The sequence below is a fragment of the Mastigoproctus giganteus genome, chromosome 2, assembly GCF_048544385.1.
Source record: "Mastigoproctus giganteus isolate SK-2022 chromosome 2, ASM4854438v1, whole genome shotgun sequence".
Taxonomy (NCBI): domain Eukaryota; kingdom Metazoa; phylum Arthropoda; class Arachnida; order Uropygi; family Thelyphonidae; genus Mastigoproctus; species Mastigoproctus giganteus.
Window position 1 is genome coordinate 157,926,699 of NC_143576.1, and position 19,857 is coordinate 157,946,555.

The window sequence follows — 19,857 nt, forward strand, 5'->3', positions numbered from 1 at the left end:
CTCATTCATTTTTGCTGAGGGCTGATGACCCTCCTATGTGTGAGTCCTGTGGCACAATTTTAACGATCAGACACCTTTTAATTGACTGTCCAGATTTTAGCAGCACCCGTTTTACCGCTTTTAATCATCTGACTGAGCCGTATACACTCAGTCAGATTTTATCCGACAATGACAACGTGTCTGCTATTTTTAGCTTTTTGAAAGCAATAAAGGTTTTTAATCGTATTTAAAATTTATATGCTATTGTTATTTATTTATGTTTTTTGTTTTTAGATCTGGACATGGTGGCCTAATTAATTAGGTCACTGAGATGTTAAACTTTTAGAAATTACCTGGTCTTGGCGCATTATAGCCTTAGTTGCTAATGCGCCATTAAAATCCAAACCAAACCAAACCAATCCTTCATACGTATTTCCTAAAAATTCCAATCTACAAAATTCAAGTCGAATGTAAACAAGTGTTTTCTTTCATCTTCTCAACCTTTACTCCATGCCTACTACTAAGTATTTTAGTTTCTAATACCTCTTGTTGTTGGGGTTTTCATAAAAAGAAAAGAAATGGGACATTTTGTTTCAAAATGACTTAATTTTTTGCACACGTCTGAGAAATGACAACTAAAGTTTAATTCTTCTAAGTGTAAAGCTTGCACCTAGGGAATAGAAATCCACGAGTTACTTATAAACTTAGAAGAAGAGGAGTTAAGTGGGTCAAGGTGAAAAAGACTTGGTTCTGATACAGTCAGATATGAAATTTACTATGCAGTGTAAACAGGTAGCTAGGAAGGTGTATGATGTCCCATCTACAATATATAGGTCCTTTGCATATAGAGTAAAGAGTGCAATCTTTTTACATAAAATTATCTTGACACAACATTTAGAATATTGTCAAGGACTTGAAGAAAGATACAGCTTCTATAAAGGTTCAAATAAGGGCAACCAGATTACTGAGGGGTCTAGTCAATGTTTATATGAGGATGCTTAGAAGGTATGGACTGCAAAATTTGCGAACTAAGCATCTTAGGAGAAGGAGACCTAATTAAGGTATGTAAGACCCTGAAGGAGATTAGTGAAACTAATGAGGGAGGTATGTTTTCACGGGTAGAAGAAACTAGAAGGGGCCCACAAATATGAAGTTTCAAAAGTAACAGAAGGCTGGATCCCATGAGGTTTACCTGTGGGTGGCATGTTATAGATCATTAGAATAGTCTGCCACAGTGGTTGAGGCAGAGTGTTTAGTAAAGTTCAAAGCAGAACTGAATGGTCACTTTTTAATACTGATGAAAGTGCATGCAGTGTGTGGTATGGTTATATGTAAATTGCATTTAGTACATTCAATATTGTATCTAATACTGTGTCTTTTCCGTAAATCTGCATAATATATAATGGATAATTTAGTAAAGAAACATTTATGTAAGTTATGGATATGTCTAAATACTAACAAAACATCTATATCCTGGAAAGTTGTGTGGAATTTAAGTTTCTGGATATCATGTGCAGCAGGCATAGAACATATTTCTCAAAAATCTTGTGCTTTGTTGTTTAACAAGGACAGTGGATATTCTAGATCTATAAATTTATTTGTTAATTTATTTCCTGATCACAGTTCTAAGGCCAAGGCACAGTATCTACTACATTATGAGATGTGGCAATAATGTTCCCTTACTGGTTCAATAAAATGGGTGCAGAGTTGAAGGAGCTCAAAAATGGTTTTATTTTATTCTAAGTAATCACCACCTTATTGAATGCACTTATTATGCCATTCTAAAAGTTTTGAAAAGAGTCAGTGAAGGCAAACTGAATGTTATCTCAAATAGATGATGTTCGGTTTGGCAATTACATTCTTTTTATGTTCTCAACATCCTGAAATCTTTCCTTTGAGGGCAATGGGAAAGAGGAAGAAGTCCGCTGGTGCTAGATCAGGAGAGTAGAGTGGATAGTTGAGCTGTACAATGTCTGAAATGTCTTCACAACAAGTATGGAATGGATGGGGGCATTGTCATGCAAAACAAACCAACTTCCTTTCTCCTGAAATTACGATACACCTGGGAAGTTCACTTCAACAGTCTTTGAAGCACTTGTACATAGAAAGCAGCATCTCTTCCCTTCAGGTACAAATTCCTTGAAAATCACACCCTGTTTGTTGAAAAACATGATCAGCATAGTCTTGATCCTGGGCTTCTGTAAATGAAGTGTTTTGGGCCTTGGTGATGATTTTGAAGTCCACTGCGTGCATTGATGCATCGTCTCTGGGTGGTACTGAAACACCAACACTCATCTTCATCTCTAGTGACAATACAGTCAAGGATATTAGGATTGTCTTTACAAGTCTGGATGAAGTCTTTGCATGATGACACTCTTCATTTCTTCTGTGTGAATCTGTGCAGCACAAATTTGGTGCAGACCTTTCTTTTTTACCCTAAATCTTCATGCAGAATTTGATGAATCATCTCCTTATTCATATACTACTCATCAGCCATCATTTTGAGGGTCAAACAACAATCCCTTGCCAAAATATGGTGAACTTTTACAACTCTGTTCCTTATTTTGAGAGGTTGATTGACACCCAATTCTGGGGTCATTGTGAATATCCTTCCATTTGTCTTTGAACTGCTTATACCATTCAAACACTGATATGACTTACTATTCCATCAATATAAATAGTTTTTAACATTTCATACATTTCTGTTGCAGACTTTCCAGTTTAAAACAAAATTTGATATTCATTCATTGCTCCATTGTAAAATCATGACATAGCATGTTAATGCTACAAAAAAATAGTTGTTCCTTGCAACCTTTCAGTCTACTGGACAATCTCTCCATCTCCATCATTTGGAGGGAGTTTGAAGTACAACGTACCACTTCCATTTATTTTCAAACTCATCAAACATGATGTGCAACAGAACTATACCAGGAACTTTATTGCTATGCTTGATATAGCCGATTATACACAACAGCTTTTATATTCAAAAGAGTTGTCTATTATAGTCTTTGTACAGTCCAACGTTGGTCTGCTTATGAAATACTTTTATATATAAAGTAGTCTTTGTCCTAACTATTTTAAAGTTTAAAACATTAACATATCATTCTCTTCCTCAATAGTGTTCTTCAACTGCTGATGTATGTTGCTGAATGTGTCCATTAAGCAATGAATGTTTTCTTTCGTTATTATGCATTCTATATGTAGTCTGTATACAGTACCTTCAAAAATGAGTGATTGAGAGAGAGAGAGAGAGAGAGAGAGAGAGAGAGAGAGAGAGAGAGAGAGAGAGAGAGAGAGAGAGAGAGAGAGAGAGAGATATTCATAAATTGGGATGCCCAATTACACCCATTGTCTCTTATCAGAATTCTGCATTAGCACCACTGGCTTTCTTTGTATATTGGATTATAAGCTTATGCTATCAAAAAATACTACTGTTACATGATGCTATTATTGGTTTACAATTAACCGATCATGATAGACACTTTTCTTTAGATAGTTTCATTATATAAGAATGTCAGTGTCACATATATGCCGCAAGTGTTGTTTTGAGTAAATTGTTGCATGTTGATGAGTCTTTAAAAATTCATACAAATATGCCTCCCATGGAATTCATGTCCCTATTGCCATCTTAATAAATGCAAATTTAATCGTATTTAACTCAATGCTGGCTGTGTGGGATGTGACAGTACTCTCTCCAGAAACATTAATTTGTTGGTTTAGTATTAATGACTGAAACTTTCAGCACTTTCCTAATTTGAGGTGAATGGTTATTGTTTACTTGGAATTATACATGTGAAGGATGAGCAGCAAGATCGCTATTTAGTTTAATCTCTCTCGCACGCACACCTCTCAGTGTACCTTTTGTTTCTTTTATCAACTACACTGTGCTGCCACTTTATTAGGTACACCTGCCTAGTAGCGTGTTGAGCCTCCTTTAGCTTTCAAAAGCCTGAATTTGTTTAGGCATGGATTGAACAAGATGCTGAAAACGTGCAGAAATGTAGTACCATGCAGACATGAGTGTGTCACTCAGTTCCTTGAGATTCGATGAAGGTGTAGCGAACAGCCCTTTCCAGCTCATCCCAAAGATGTTCAATAGGATTGAGATCCGCAGACTGAGCGGGCCACTGCAGCAAAGAAATGTCATTGTCACATTCCTGGAACCATTCCATAATGAATCGGGCTTTGTGCACTGCCGCATTATCTTACTGGAAGTAACTATCTGACTGAGGATAAACAGTCAACATGAACAGATGTACTTGGTCAGCAACGATGTTTAGGTACGATGTGGCATTCAGACGTGAATTTATAGGTATCAATTGACCCAGCGTGTGCCAAGAAAACATTCCGCACACCATAACACTGTCCCACCACCTTGCACAGTAGTCGTCAGACATGACGGGTCCATGGATTCATGTTGTTTTTGCCAAATTCTGAGCCTTCCATCAACATGATGCACCAGGAACTTCTACCTGTCAGACCAAGCAACTGTTCTACAATCCTCGATAGTCCAGTGCTGGTGTTGCTGTGCCCACAGTAGGCGTGCTCTCTTGTTCTTCATTGATAACAAAGGTTATACCCCAGGGACTCGCATCTGGTGAGTATGGGCTTGGCATGCCCATGGTCCTGAGCTGGATATCATCTTTCTTGGTGATTCCCTTCTACTTCTGACTCTCTCTCTCTCTCTCTCTCTCAGGGTAACTTGGAAATGTTTTTAACTTGTGCAGCATATGCCTCAGGCTTCCTTGCACTATATGGTAATAAGGTACGCAATGTGGCCGTTGGCTGTTGTAGTCCATGTGCGACTAGTAGTCCATTGTGATATTTTATTCTGCACACCAAGTTGTATTGTGACTTAATGTGCGACATTGTGGCCCGTCTGTTTGCTTGCACAATTCTAGCCCTCCTCCTCTGACCTCTCTCATCAACAAGTGATTTTCTTCCACAGGAGTGCCGTTGAGAGGATGTTTTCTGTTCGTTGCACCAATCTGTATACACCCTTGACACTGTGGTACCTGAAATGCTCAGGAGAACTGCCGTTTCAGAGATGCTTTGTCTAGCATGTCTTGCACCTACTACCATTCCATGTTCGAAATCCATTAGATCACTCCTTTTCCCCATTCTTGGTACAGTTTCTACGCTTAACTAAAAAAATTGAAAGGTGGTTCTGCTGCATTTATATCCACAGCTGTGGTCATGTGACTTGCAACGTTGTGGGACAAAACCATTTGTGTGCACAGCAGGGGCGTACCTAATAAAGTGGCAGCACAAGTGTATGTATTATTATAGTGCTGTTTAAAAAAAAAAAAAAAAATTTTAATCAAGTCTAACACCTTACTTAATCAACAAGAATTATATTCAAAAATAATATTTAAGCCTTTCTCTATCAATTGCTGTTAGTACAGTAGACTCTCGATTTTCCGGGATAGACGGTTGAAATAAATTCCTGGATAATCGATTTCCTGGTTAATCCAAAAATACAGCAAATCCCCGACATACGTAAGAGATACCAGGACCTCTTACGTAATTCGGGAATGACTAATAATATATTGCTACTATATCCCTGATATGCCAAAATTACAAAAATCACATAATATCCTCAAGAAGAATGAAGAAAAATAGTTATATATTTTTAATTAGTTCAATTAAAAACTTTATCTGGGGATGGCGGTGAAGTGGCCCGAGTGGCACAAAAGAAAACATAAAAGGAAGAAAAAATGCATGTTAGTACTGTAAAGACTGATATGTGTTTCGTAGCTTTGGTTGTTATAGTTGACTTCATTGGTACCGATCCTTTCACCGCTTCTCGTATTGTCTTTCTCCTTTATTATCGTGTTCATCGTTGCCACTGACAAATCTGAATTCCCTGCAATACTTGTTGATGTTTGGCCATTTTCATATATCCTTATTATTTTAATTTTCTGATCCAACTCAATCACTTTCCTTTTTTTTACAGATTTACTAGTACCGCTGTCAATTATTCTCTTAGTCGACACCACGATAACAGTCAAAATTAAATTTTCTGAAAAGAACTTCACAAGGTTAAGGCGAAAACTCACTATTATCACCCCACATAAGCTCACATTTTACTGAAGCACATTTCTGGAGGTCACTATCATCAAAAGGCTATCCTGGAATGGATGGAGTACAGGAGTGCATGACAGCCTGAGGCTTAACCGACCAAGACATCTGAATCGCACTTTATGGTGGGAAAAAATTTGTACCAAAAAATAACTTGTAGGCTGAGGAAATCCATTGTAAATGGAAACACTGCTCTTGAAGAAGAAGACTACCATAAAACAATTTGCACTTTCCGGGTTACTGGGCTTTTCTGTTACTGCAAATCATTATAAACAGGAAGTAAACTCGATTTTATTGCATTTGCGATAATACCGATAGCTAGAATTCTGTGAGTTTTTAAGTTACAGTATTATAGTGAAATGTGTGTGTTCCCTTCACTAAAATATTTAGTCATATAAAAAATATATAAATAACATAAGTCGGGGACTTACTGTATCGAAAAATGTTCAGCAACCTACGTAAAAAGTATGCGATAGATAAAAAAAAAATGAAAAACCTTACCACGTAATACTCATGTCCGATACGATGCTTCCCTTTATTTTTTACAATGTTGATTTTAAATCTAATAGCTTCCCTTTATTTTTTACAGTGTTGCGTATGGTTTGGTCACCAACGTTATAATGGTTCATTAGAGATTTAACGAATGCACCGTTTTCAAACTTTTGAATAATTAAGTTTTTGTTTAATTGAAATAATAACTCTTGCATTTGCCCATCATTTTTGCAATTTCTGAACAAAAAAAGTTCAGAGTAGTGTCAATGTTCTGCGTAGTGTCAATTGTTGTGCTGATTGAACACAACAATTGACACTACGCACTAAAACAAACTAAACATTTGGTCTCTTTTTTTTTTTGAGTGGTGGATGTGAAGAGAGCAGAGTTTGCAAGACAATAGGTATACTAATCTCCCAATGACGACTTATAACACCGCTTCAAGTCGTTTTACGACTTGCAAAATATGTTTATACCTATTCTAGTTATTATTTGAATTTTATTTCTGGTTGTGTTTTTTTTTTTTTTTTTTAAATTTGAAGTCTTGAAGTGTCCCAGTTAATCGAGAGTCTGCTGTATTAGTATTGGCATATGATGCAAGAAAGCAAGCTCATAGAACATCAGCCAAAACAAAAAAAAAAAAAAAAAAAAAACCCTCCCATTTCACCCATCCATTCACTCCAAAAGTTTGTTCAGCCTTGAATTTACTTAAGCTGTCAACTTCCATAACAACATATGGAAGTTTTTTCCAGCAACCAACCACCTGCTGGCTAAAGGCAAATTTTTGCACTTCTATTCTACAACTAAAAAAAAACTGCCACGCTGGTCCAGTGTGGGTTGGCAGATCAACCATATTTAGCAGTCAGAGGCTTGAACTCCAGTCTACTCAAGGAGTGTGTACTATTCCACTTCTATTCCTGACCCCTCAGCTACGGAGGCCTATTCTACAATTGTCTTTCCTCAATTTGAATTTATGCCACTTCAAGTGTGGAATCTGAGCAAGACAAAAAAATCCCATCAGCATTGAGCTTGCTCAAACCATCCAAAGCCTTATATACCTCAATTAGATTACCTCGCAGGTGCCTAGTCTCCAGACTCTTCAATTTGACAAACTTAAGCCTTTCTTGGTAATAACAACCCATTATTCCACTTGCTAATCTCATTGCCCTTCTCTGTACTCTTTCCAGCAGCTCTACATATTTCCTAAAATGAGGCCTCCAGGCCTGTATGCAGTACTCAAGGTGTGGCCTGACCATTGCCTTATACAAGGGGATAATCACCTCCTTATCCCTAATAGCAAAATTCCTGTATGTCATTGACAAGACCTCCATAACCTACTCTTGCAGCCTGTCTGCACTGCTCGGAAAACTTCATATCTGACTGCACAATTACTCCCAGGTCTTTTTCAATCTCCACTACCATGAGTGTAGTACCACACAGTTAGTATGTTACTCTGAGGTTACTGCTACCCATATGCAGCACTTTGCATTTGTCAATGTTAAATGTCTGTTGCCACCTCTGTCCATCTGCTCAACTTTTCCAGATCCTGTTGCAGTAGCATATTGTTCTTACTGTCATTAACCACCCTACCAACCTTTATCATCTGAAAACTTGGACATTAAGCCTGACATACCTTCATCAATATCATTGTTAAATACAGAAAACAATAGGCCCAGCACAGACCCCTGGGGAACTCCACTAACAACATTAGTCCATGAAGAGCAGTGTCCATTGATTACCATTGTCTTTTCCCACTGAACCATTATTTTATCCATTGTAGCAACTTGCCCTTAACTCCATACTGCTCCAACTTGTACAATAGTCTTCCACATGCAACAGTATCAAAAGCTTTCCTAAAATCCAATTATATATTATCAAAATTATTTTTTGCATCCAGTTCCTTTGTGACCACATCATAGTATCTATCAGATTGGTCAGACAAGACTTCCCCTTAACAAACCCATGCTGTGTCTGAACTATAACTGCAGTCTTGTGTAGATGATCTTGCAGTGTTTCTTTAACCAGTGACTCCATTATTTTCTCCAGAACAGAAGTTAAATTAATAGGTCTGTAATTACTCATATTGCCTTTCGATCCCCCTTTGTGAATTAAGGATACATTTGCGCATCTCCAATCTATGGGAACTTCCCGAGTCCAAGTATGCCCTCTTAATCATGGCTAAAGCCCTGATTACTTCCTTTGCTGCCTTGTTTTAATATAAATGGATAGATCCCATCCACCCCAGGTGGCTTTCTTATGTTTAACTTCAACAATATCTCCTCCACTTTGCTCTCAGTTATTATAAAACATTTTACTCCCTCTTAGAGTTTTATAAGCTTCTGGCCTCCACTTCCCTACAGAATTCCTCACATGTGAATGGAGATGCAAAATAATCATTTTGTCAGCTACCTGAGCAGAATCATCAACAGTCAAACCATCGATATCAAGTGTATCAATCTGATTCATCCCCGTTGTTCTAGAGTTTACGTAAGTAAAGAAGTCTTTACTGTTTTTATTTGTATCCTTTGCCAAAGATTTCTCGTAATCTGACTTTGCTTTGCTATAATCTCCTTTGTGACTTGATTACAGACTATCTTATATCTAACATAGTCATCTGTGTCTCCTGATAATTTATATGCATCCTATGCATTTTTCTTCTCTTCCACAAGTCTCGTTGACAACTCTGTAGCCAGGTGGGCAGGTGCAGCAGCATGTAGCACACGCTTCTTGATTAGACTGGGGTTCGAGCCCATCACCACCAAATACGGAGGATGTGGAAAGGTCAGGGAATGACCACCGCATATCCCCAGAGCAATATGGCCTTAGTTCATCTGACATCCATTTAGGCCTAAACCTTGAATATGTTCTGCTATGAACATATATTATTGTATATCAAATCATTTCTCAATAAACTATGAAATAATAAAAAAATAATAATAAAATTAATATGGTGAATCAGAAAAAAAACAAATCACTCTAACCAGGTTCTTTTGAGCTTTTGTAAACCTGAAATAGTATGGAGTGATTGGGGCAAATTAATCTTGATAGGAATGCTCTAATTGAATAATTTTTTTTGGTACTTCTGCAGAATCTCTGCATTTAATTTCAGAACCCCTTTTTATTGTAATTTGCATTTATATTTGGAAATTACAAAAAACAAAAAAAAAATCATTACAATCAATTGGTATTTATTGCAGCTCAAACTTCAAGCTACAAATGGATTTCAAGCCTTCATTATACATTACAGAGAGGATCCTGATAGGCAAAATCTCATTGATTGGATACAGGAACAGTGGGTAAGTGATAACATATATTATTTTATCATTGGATTATATATTATGTTATCAAAAATACTGAGGTTCTAGGCACTTGTATAAGGGACTAAAAAACACAAATTGAATATTGTGTTGCCCCTACCTTTTTAGCATTCAATACAGCAGTAGCAAACGTTCCAGTTTTTGACAAGTTGGAAATTTTGAAACAAGTTTCATTGGAAATATTTTGCCATTCCCCACATAGGAAATCTTTTAACAGTTTGTGAAGTGTGCCTCCCTAATTGATTTTGTATATGCATCACTAGTTCTTCTGACAGATGCTCAGTGGGGATTCTAAGTCTGCCATTCCAGTGGTAGCAAATTTTTCTCTTAAAACCAGGCCTTCTCTATTGCTATTAATAGTAGTGACATATGATGCAAGAAAGCAAGTTTATGAAGCATCAGAGAGAGAGAGAGAGAGAGAGAGAGAGAGAGAGAGAGAGATTCCCACATCACCTGTCCATCCCCTCCAATAATTTGTCTAGTTCTTTGAATTTATTCAAATTACCCACTTCCATAACAACAGATTGAAGTTTGTTCCCACAATCAACCACCTGCTGGCTGAAGGCAAACAACCACATCTATCTTGCAAGCACCTTTCCTCAGATTGAATTTATGCTGCCTCATGTGTGTAATCTGAGCAAGAATGCCATAAGCATCAAGCTTGTTCAATTCATTCAAAGCATTAAACACCTCAGTCAGATCACCTTGCAGGTACCTAGTTTCCAGATACTGCAATTTGCAGAACTGAAGCCTTTCTTGGTAAGACCACCCTTTTGTTTCCTTCACCAATGTTGTTGCCCTTTTCTGCACCTATTCCACTAGATCTATATCCTTCATAAAATGAGGCCTCCAGACCTATGCTGTACTCAAGATGCAGCCAAACAATGGGATAATCCATATCCCTGTTAGTAAAGTTCCTATATATCACTAATAAAACCCCATCAGCTGTTGTGGCAGCCTGTCTGCACTGCTCAGAGAACTTCATATCTGATGGCACAATTACCCCCAGATCTTTTTCATTTTCCAATAATGCCCTGGGTGTAGAACCACACAGTGATACATTAATCTGGGAGTACCTTACATTTGTCATTGTTAAACTTCAATTTCCATTACTCAGCCCATCTGCCTAATTTTTCTCAGCCTTGTTGCAGCTGTGTCTGGAAACAGACATTAAGCCCCGTATTATAATAATAATAATAATAATAATAATAATAAATCTGCAGCCATTGTCAATCCACTGCAGGATGGAGGCCTCCTTAGAAAGTCCTGTTGAGGGAATGGACCATAATCTGCCACATGTGTGGCAGATCGACTGTTTAGCAGTCCGGGGCTTGAACCCCAGTCTGCCCCATGAGCATATACTATTGCACTCTTGCTCTTGACTATTCAGTTACAGAGGCCTAAGTCTCGTATACCTTGATCAATATCATTAATAAGTAGAAAACAACAATGGGCCCAGCACTGAACTGAGGCACTCCTAATAACATTTGTCCATGAAGAGCAGTATCCATTAATAACCACTCTGTCTTCTTCCACTCACCCAACTCTTTATACAGTGCAGTAACTTACCCTTAATGCCAAAATACTCCAATATGTACAGCATTACAAATATGCACAACAAGAGCTTTCCTGAAATTAGCATTAGCATTAGTAGAGGCATTTGATGCAAGAAAGCAAGCTTATGCAGCATCAGCCAAAAAAAAAAAAAAAAACCACTTCACCCCTCTGTTCGTTCAAAATACCTGTCCAGCTGAGCCTTAAACTTATTTAGGCTATCAACCTCCACCACAAGGGATGGAAGTCTGTTCCACCAACCAACCACACGCTGGCTAAAGGCAAATTTCCGCACGTCTATCCTACATCTGTCTTTCCTCAATTTGAATTTATGCCCTCTCAGGTGATTATTCTGAGCTAGAGGAAGAATCCCATCAGCATTGAGCATGCTTAAACCATTCAAGGCTTTATACACCTCTATCAGATCACCTCGCTGGTGCCTAGTCTCCAGACACTGTAATTTGCAAAACTTAAGCCTTTCTTCGTAAGAGCACCCCTTTGTTCCATTCACTAATCTTGTTGCCCTTCTCTGTACTCGTTCCAGCAGCTCTACATCCTTCTTGAAATGAGGCCTCCAGACCTGTATACAGTACTCTAGGTGTGGCCTGACCATCGCCTTATACAATGAAATAATCACCTCCTTATCCCTGCTGGAAAAATTCCTGTATATCATTGACAATACTCCATGAGCTACTCTTGCAGCCCGTCTGCACTGCTCAGAGAACTTCATATCTGCTTGCACAACCACCCCCAAGTCCCTTTCATTCTCTACCACTGTCAGTGTTGTACCACAGAGTTGATACGTTGCTCTGCTCTGGGGTTGCTGTTTCCCATGTGTAGTACTTTACATTTGTCAATGTTAAACTTCATTTGCCACCTCTCAGCCCATCTGCTCAACCTTTCCAGATCCTGTTGCAGCAGCATAGTGTCAGTAGTGTCCTTGACAACCCTGCCAACCTTTGTATCGTCTGCAAACTTGGACATTAATCCCGATATACCATCATCAATATCATTTATAAATACAGAAAACAATAATGGACCCAACACTGAGCCCTGAGGGACTCCACTAATAACATCAGTCCACGATGAGCAGTGTCCATTGATTACCACTCTCTGTCTTCTCCCCCTCAACCACCCCTTTATCCATAGCAGCAATTTGCCTCCAATGTCACACTGCTCCAATTTGTGTAGCAGTCTTCCATGTGCAACAGTATCAAAAGCCTTTCTAAGATCCAAGAATATAATATCAAAGTTATTCCCTGCATCCAGTTCTTTTGTGACTGCATCATAGTATCCAATCAAGTTGGTCAGGCAAGACTTCCCCTTAACAAAACCATGCTGTGTCTGAGCTATAACTGAAGTCTTGTCTAAATGATCCTGCAGTGCTTCTTTAACCAGTGCCTCCATTAATTTTCCTGGAACAGAAGTTAAGCTCACAGGTCTATAATTACTTGTGTCAGCCTTTGATCCTCCTTTGTGAATTGGGGTCACATTTGCACATTTCCAGTCTATGGGTGCCTCCCCTGAGTCCAAGGAAGCTCTCATAATTATGGCTAAGGGTTTGCTTACTTCCTTTGCTGCCTCCTTTAATATAACTGGATAGATCCCATCCACCCCGGGTGCCTTTCTTGTGTTTATCTTCAACAGTTTCTGCTCCACTTTACTCCCAGTTATTTCAAGATTCTGTAACTTACTGCTAGAGTTGAATACACCTCTGGCATTCCCCTCGCTGAATAACTCCTCATGTGTGAATGTCGATGCAAAATATTCATTTAGTTTGTTAGCTACATGAGCAGGATTATGAACAGTTGACCCATCGATATCAAGTGGACCAATGTGATTCATCCCCTTCCTTCTAGAGTTTACGTAAGTAAAGAACTCTTTGCTGTTTTTCTTTGCATCCCTTGCCAAGGATTTCTCGTAATCTGCCTTCGCCTGCCTAACCTCCTTTGTAACTTGGTTGCATATCAACTTGTATCTATCATAGGCTTCTGTGTCATGTGTTAATTTGTAAGTATCCCATGCATTTTTCTTCTCTGCCATATGCCTCATTAGTTCATCTGACATCCATTTTGGCCTAAACCTTGAACAATATTTCTTAGTTGGTATGTAAAGCCTAGTAGCTTCCAAGATAAGTTCTTTGAATGCTTCCCATTTTGAATTTGCTGTTGGTAACATCATTAGTTGGTCCCACTGTATAGAATTTAAATACTGTCTCAGTCCATCGTAGTCGCCTTTACGGAAGCAATAACCCTTCCCTTTACCCCTAATGGTAGTTACCTCTTTGAGTAAATCCCACTTCAGCACACTGTGATCACTGCCACCTAGTGGTTCATTTATCTGCAGATTCTTAATGCATGAAGAATCACTGCTGATAATCAAATCAAGAGTATTACTCCCTCTAGTTGCCTCCCGAACATGCTGATGCAGAAAACAATCATCCAATAAATCCACAAAAGCCCTGCTAGTGTGTGAGTATCCAGCCCCCAAATTCCAGTCAATATCTGGGAAATTAAAATCTCCCATTATAAGACACTCTGATTTACTGGCCCACTCTATTTCCCTGTACAGTTCCTTATTATACTCATCAGAGTCATTAGGCCTATAGCACACTCCTACTCTCAATTTTGATCTCCCAATGTTTATGTCACACCAAACTGACTCCACACTGCACTGTCCAGCGATGTCGACTGGCTTCACTTCCTTGGTTTTTATGTGTTTCTTAACTAATAGCATAACACCTCCCCCCTTCCTATCCTGTCTATCCTTTCTGTAGACGTTGTACTCCCCAAATTGCAGTTCCGCATCCCTTATATCTGTGTGACACCACGTCTCTGATATCCCAACAATATCTGCCTTCGATGTTTTGAGCAATACCTCAAATTCATCAAATTTATTTACTAAACTCCTAGCATTGGTGTACACGCAAGTATACCTGCACCTGTTTCTATTCTTAGCTACCCTAACACAACCCATGTCTTTACTTGTACCACAATGGCTCCCAGCAGTCTCTGAAATACCATGCATCTTGTTTTTCAGGCTTCTGCTCATTCTAATAGAAGCAGTGCAAGAATCTCTTTCACCTCTGCCAGTGGCTACTGTCAATCTATTGGTCTTTGTCTCCCCCCAAGCTAGCAGTTTTCCGACCCACCTAACACTGCCTCGATAGCATCAGCAAATATTCTTGCACCCTTTCTATTTAAGTGTATCCCATCCCTGTAGAAGCAATCTCTCCTGTTAACAAGTACAGTCCAGGCTGAAAAAAATTCTACCCCTTGAGCCTTGCACAATCTTTCCAGGGCCGAATTGATCGACAAGGCTCTCATCATATACTCCCTCCTATCGTGTCTGGGCAGAATTGCAGACACTTTCAAATTCAACCCTAATTCTCGGCTTTTGTTCAACAGTGACCTGTACTTGTTAAGTAATTCTGCCGGTCTCCTTTATTATATTTAATTCAATTATATGATATCAAAAGTATTTTATGCATCCAGTTTGTTTATTACTGCATCAGTGTATCCAGTCAGATAGGTCAGACAAGATTGCTCATTCACAGATCCATGCTGTGACTGCAGTATAATTACATTCTGTCTAGATGCTTCTGCATTACTTCTTTAACTAGCGACTCCGTTATTTTCCGTGGAACAGAAGTTAATCCAATGGGTCTATAATTACTCATGTCACCTTTTTAGCTCCCTCTTTTTGAAGTGGAGACACGTTTGTACATCTCTAGTCCACGGACCTCCCCAGATACTAAAAAGCCCTCATAAATATGCCCAAGGGTTTTGTATACCTGCTTTGCTGCCTCCCTTAATATAATTGGATTGATCCCATCCACCAAATGTGCCCTTTTTTTTTTTTTATGTTAAGCTTCAACAATTTCTCTTCCACTTTCCTCTCAGTTATCTCAAAATCATTCAACTCACTGTTAGATTTTTATGAACTTCTGACATTCACCTTCCTAAAATAAACTCCTCATGCTTGAATGTAGATTAAGGGCACATTTGGTGGATGGGATCAATCCAATTATATTAATATAAGTAGAGTAGTCTTTGCTGTTTTCCTTGGCATTCTTTAACAGAGACGTGTAATCTGCTTTCACTTGCCTAACCTCCTTTTTAACTTGATTATAGACTTTTATATCTACCATAGGGTTCTGTACCACTTCATAATTTATATGCATGCCATGCATTTTTCTTTTCTGTCACAGGTCTCATCAGTTCACGAAACATCTATTTCAGTGTAAACCTGGAATAGTATTTCTAAGTTGATATGAAAATCCTAGCAGGTTCTATGATTACTTCCCTGAATGCTTCCCATTTAGAATTTGCTGTTGGTAACACATCAGATGGTCCACTTCATAGAATTTTAAAATTATCTGAGACCACTGTAGTTGCCCTTACAAAAGCCCTTTACTTTACCCTTATTAGTACTTATGTCTTTAAGTAAATTCCTCATCGGTACACTGTGAGCACTGCCATCCAGTAGGTCTTTGACCTGCAGATTCTTAATACAAGAAGAATCACTGTTTCTAATCATATCAAGAGTATTGCTCTTTATTGTTTCTCTAATATGCTGCTGTAGAGTCATCCAATTAATCCACAGAAAGTCTTGCTATTGTGTGAGTTACCAACCCACAAGTTCCAGTCAATATCTGGAAAATTAAAATCCCCATTATAAGACAATCTGATTTAATGACCCATTCTGTTTCTCTGTGTAGTTGTTTGTTATACTCATCACAGTGATTAGGGCTGTAACACACTCCTACTCTCATTTTTGTTTTTCCCATGCTTATGTCCCACTAAACTTATTCAACATTGCACTGGCCACCCATGTCAACTGGATGCACTGCCTTAGATTTCATATTCTTAACTAAAAACATAATTGCACCCCTTCCCATCATCACCCATCTCCATGCATTGTATTTTATTGCAGTGAATTATCCTGCTGAAATGCCTGTGGAGTTTCAGAGTAAAATTTTATCAGCTTAAGAAGTGTGGTTGGTATGAATATCATGGCAGGACAGTTCATTGTACTACTTATGAAAATCAGTAGTCCAGTGCCTTACCATGAAAATTATTCCCTTATCTTTATGCTGCTGTCACTTTACTTTACAGCTAGTGTGCAGTCTGTATGCAAGTGTTCTTCTCTATGCACTGCACGTTGCCAAGCCCAAATCATGCTGGCTATCTCTTCCGTTTAGTGATATTTGACCATGCTGATGAAGTTTCTTAACTTCAACTTTCTTTGAAAATGAAGTAAGATTGTCCATGTGAGAGTACTGTAAGTTTAAGAATGTTGTGTTTGTTCACAGCATTGGTGAAGCTTGGGTTGATTTTTGTTTGAGTCTGTTGTCAAGGCAATGTCAAGCTTCTAGGTAAGGAAGGTAATATGCATGTATTTCACACAAAGGAAAATGTACTTAAATATTCTCATCAGTGGAATTTACTAATAAGAAGATGGCTAGTTTAATTCCTTGTCAAGAGACAGTTATTATGAAACACATTTAAACTGTTTGTTTTAAAATATAATTTTGGCAGTAATGACATAAACACTGGTTCCAGCATGGGTAATACACTTTCACCCTTGCTACCAGATGTATTTGTTCAGTGTTTGAAGATCGTGAACTTCAAGAAGCCTCACTCCCCTTTAAAATCAACCACCTGGTTCCAATCTGTAGATGATATTTTTTTATATCTAAAACCACAGTAAAGAAGATTTTAAATTCCAATTATTCAATTCTTATAACAGAATTTCATTTAAAATTGATTAGAAACTACTGTTTTTTAGATGTTCTCCTCACCAGGTATAATGATATCATTCTTACTAGTTTTCTGGAAACTGGTAAAGTCTAGAGAGTTCACATCCCATTCAAAACAAAAACAAGCAATAATCAAGAAGTACACTTTCTGTGCCCTTAATGTTCCCAACCAGAAGACTTGATGATGGAACTTAGAAATATCTCAACTCCATCAATAACCACTACCCAGAACTACTGATCAAAAAAACCACTGACAACATCTGTAAAAATTTTGAATTTCCACATCAAAATCATTCCAACTGCATTGTGTGATCCCTTGCATTATGAGCCTTAGTCACAAAATTGCAAGAATGGCTAGAAGATATAACATTTCGACTCTGTTGTCAGGGAAATGGGAAATATTTTTTTGTAATAAGGATAAGTGTACTAGAATCAGGGTATATCTGCCAGGATCAACTATTAATGATGTCATCAACAGACTATCAGATTAAGGGGGGGTGAAGAGAATATTATTATTCATGTGGGGACTAATGACATTAAGCATACACGATCTGACAATTTGTTAGACAGATATAGGACCATGCTGAAGAAATGCTGCATCACAGTGTCTGTGTCTGCAATTCTGGCCAGGCATGAAAGGGTGATTATATGCTGAAAGCCTTGTGGATTAACTCAACACTTGAAGGACTCTGCAAGGCTTTTGGGGAGAAATTTCTATCAGCTTGGGCTGCAGTTGCATGTAGAAGGAATCTGTTTTTTGGAGACGGAATACATTTAAATGAAGGTGGTGCAACAGTTTTTGCCACTATTATTGAGGATACCTCTAAGGTTCAGGGAAACTTCTGGTTTGAGGGGACAAGGGTAATATAAATACACTTTTACTTTGACCAATATTATCAGATAACTCTTGCCCATAACTCAAGAGTTCTTGTTTGTTACTGCAGCAGAACATATTAGCAAGATATTCTGAGGGCAGAAATGTTTCAAATGAGCAGGAAGCTAATGTCAGGGAAGCAAGCTTAAATAACTTTGAGTGTCAGGGAGTTAATTATACAAGAACACTAATTGTTTATAGAATAATGTCAGAAGTGTCGTCAATAAAATGAGTGAATTCAAACTGCTAGTTAGGACAAGTAACACTGACATAATAGGGCTTACAGAAACATGGTGCTACCTGGAGAAAGAGGATGATGAGTTTCAGTACAGTATGTATAATGTATTTATGAAGGATAGGGAAGATAGAAGGGGATGATGTAGTCATGCTTCTTATCAAAAGCAGCCTGAGTGCGGCAAAAGCTTTCCTGGATTCAGAAATTTCGCATGCTAGTCTAGAATCTGTATGGTGTGAGATAGTTGGAAGCAAAGGTATAATGAGAGTGCGAGTAATCTACAGGCCAGGTGATTGTAAAGATCATGATGAGTGCTTCTACGTGCAAATTGAATGGACAAGTAAGAATAAATGAGTTATTATGGGTAATTTTAATTTGGCTCTAATTGCTTGGAACAAATGGGAAGAAAACTCCACATGGGGGACAATTTTTAAATCAACTAGATTGTTATTTGCATCAACATGTCAGGGAAAGTAATAGAGAAAAGAATATTCTAAACCGCATCATCATCCATGAACCAGATGACATAATAGGGCTTGACAGTACAGGAATCAGTAGCAGCAAGTGATCATGGAGTTCTGTGGTGGATGATGAAGAGAGAGAGGTAGCTGTAGTTAAAGGAATGCATTACAATTACAAAAAAGGAAATTACAGTGCCTTAAGGTGCTACATGGCCTCTATTAACTAGGTAGATATTACACAGAGTGAATACAATTGTATTATGGTATACCTTTAAAACATTAATCACAGAAGTGGCGAAGGTAAATAAAGCCAACACGAGAACCATGGTAAACTTTGGAAAACTTACCGGGCAAACTCAGGTGCCTCCATAGCCAGGTGGGCAGGAGCAGCAGTGCATAGCACACACTTCTTGATTAGACCGGGGTTCGAGCCCGTGACTACTAAATACAGAGGATGCGGAAAGGTCAGGGAATGACCACCGCATTATCCCCGGAGCAATATGGCCTTAGTTGCTAATGCTCCTAAAAACCAAATGACAAACAGACAAACCGGGCAAACTCATTTCTCACTACTGCAGTTATTGTTAGTAGAAGTCAATAAGAATGTATTGATTAGTTTTTTCTCATTATTAAAAGCAGATTATTGGAGTTCTTGAGTGTTTTTGCAGCTGAAATTTACTTACAGGTACATCCTCCAGACTGCCTCAGTCTTAGGGTGTTTATCCTCCCCTTCCCGCTGTTTTAAATTAGGAAAATTACTTCTACAGACTGTGCGTGTTATCAGTAGTGGCAGTAGAAGTCATTTTCCTGTTTTAAAGCAGCGGGAGGGAGGGAGGGGGTAAACACACCCTAACACAGGCAGTCTGGAGGGTGTACCTGTATGTCCGTTTCAGCCCACTCATGAACTCCAATAATCTGCTTTTAATAATGAGAAAAAACTAATAAATACATCGTTATCAACTTCTGCTGCCACTACTGATAACATGCACCATCTGTTTACTGAGAATGCAGGGCGAAACTACAGTAGCGGGAAGCAAGTTTGCCCGGTAGTTTCCTTAAGTTTTCCATGGTTCTCGTGTCGGCTTTCTTTACCTTAAACACAGAA

The 19,857-nt window shown here is 38.4% G+C and overlaps 1 protein-coding gene across 4 annotated transcripts in view; it reads left to right on the plus strand.

The window, feature by feature from the left end:
* Nucleotides 1-19,857, plus strand: part of LOC150089689 (tetraspanin-5-like) — a 156,037-nt gene that overhangs the window by 63,333 nt on the left and 72,847 nt on the right. For all 4 annotated transcript variants that reach the window (XM_090368731.1, XM_090368732.1, XM_090368733.1 and 1 more), the window contains exon 4: nt 9,748-9,846. In XM_090368731.1, coding sequence (XP_090224857.1) covers nt 9,748-9,846 — 99 coding nt within the window. The remainder of the gene's footprint in view (nt 1-9,747; nt 9,847-19,857) is intronic.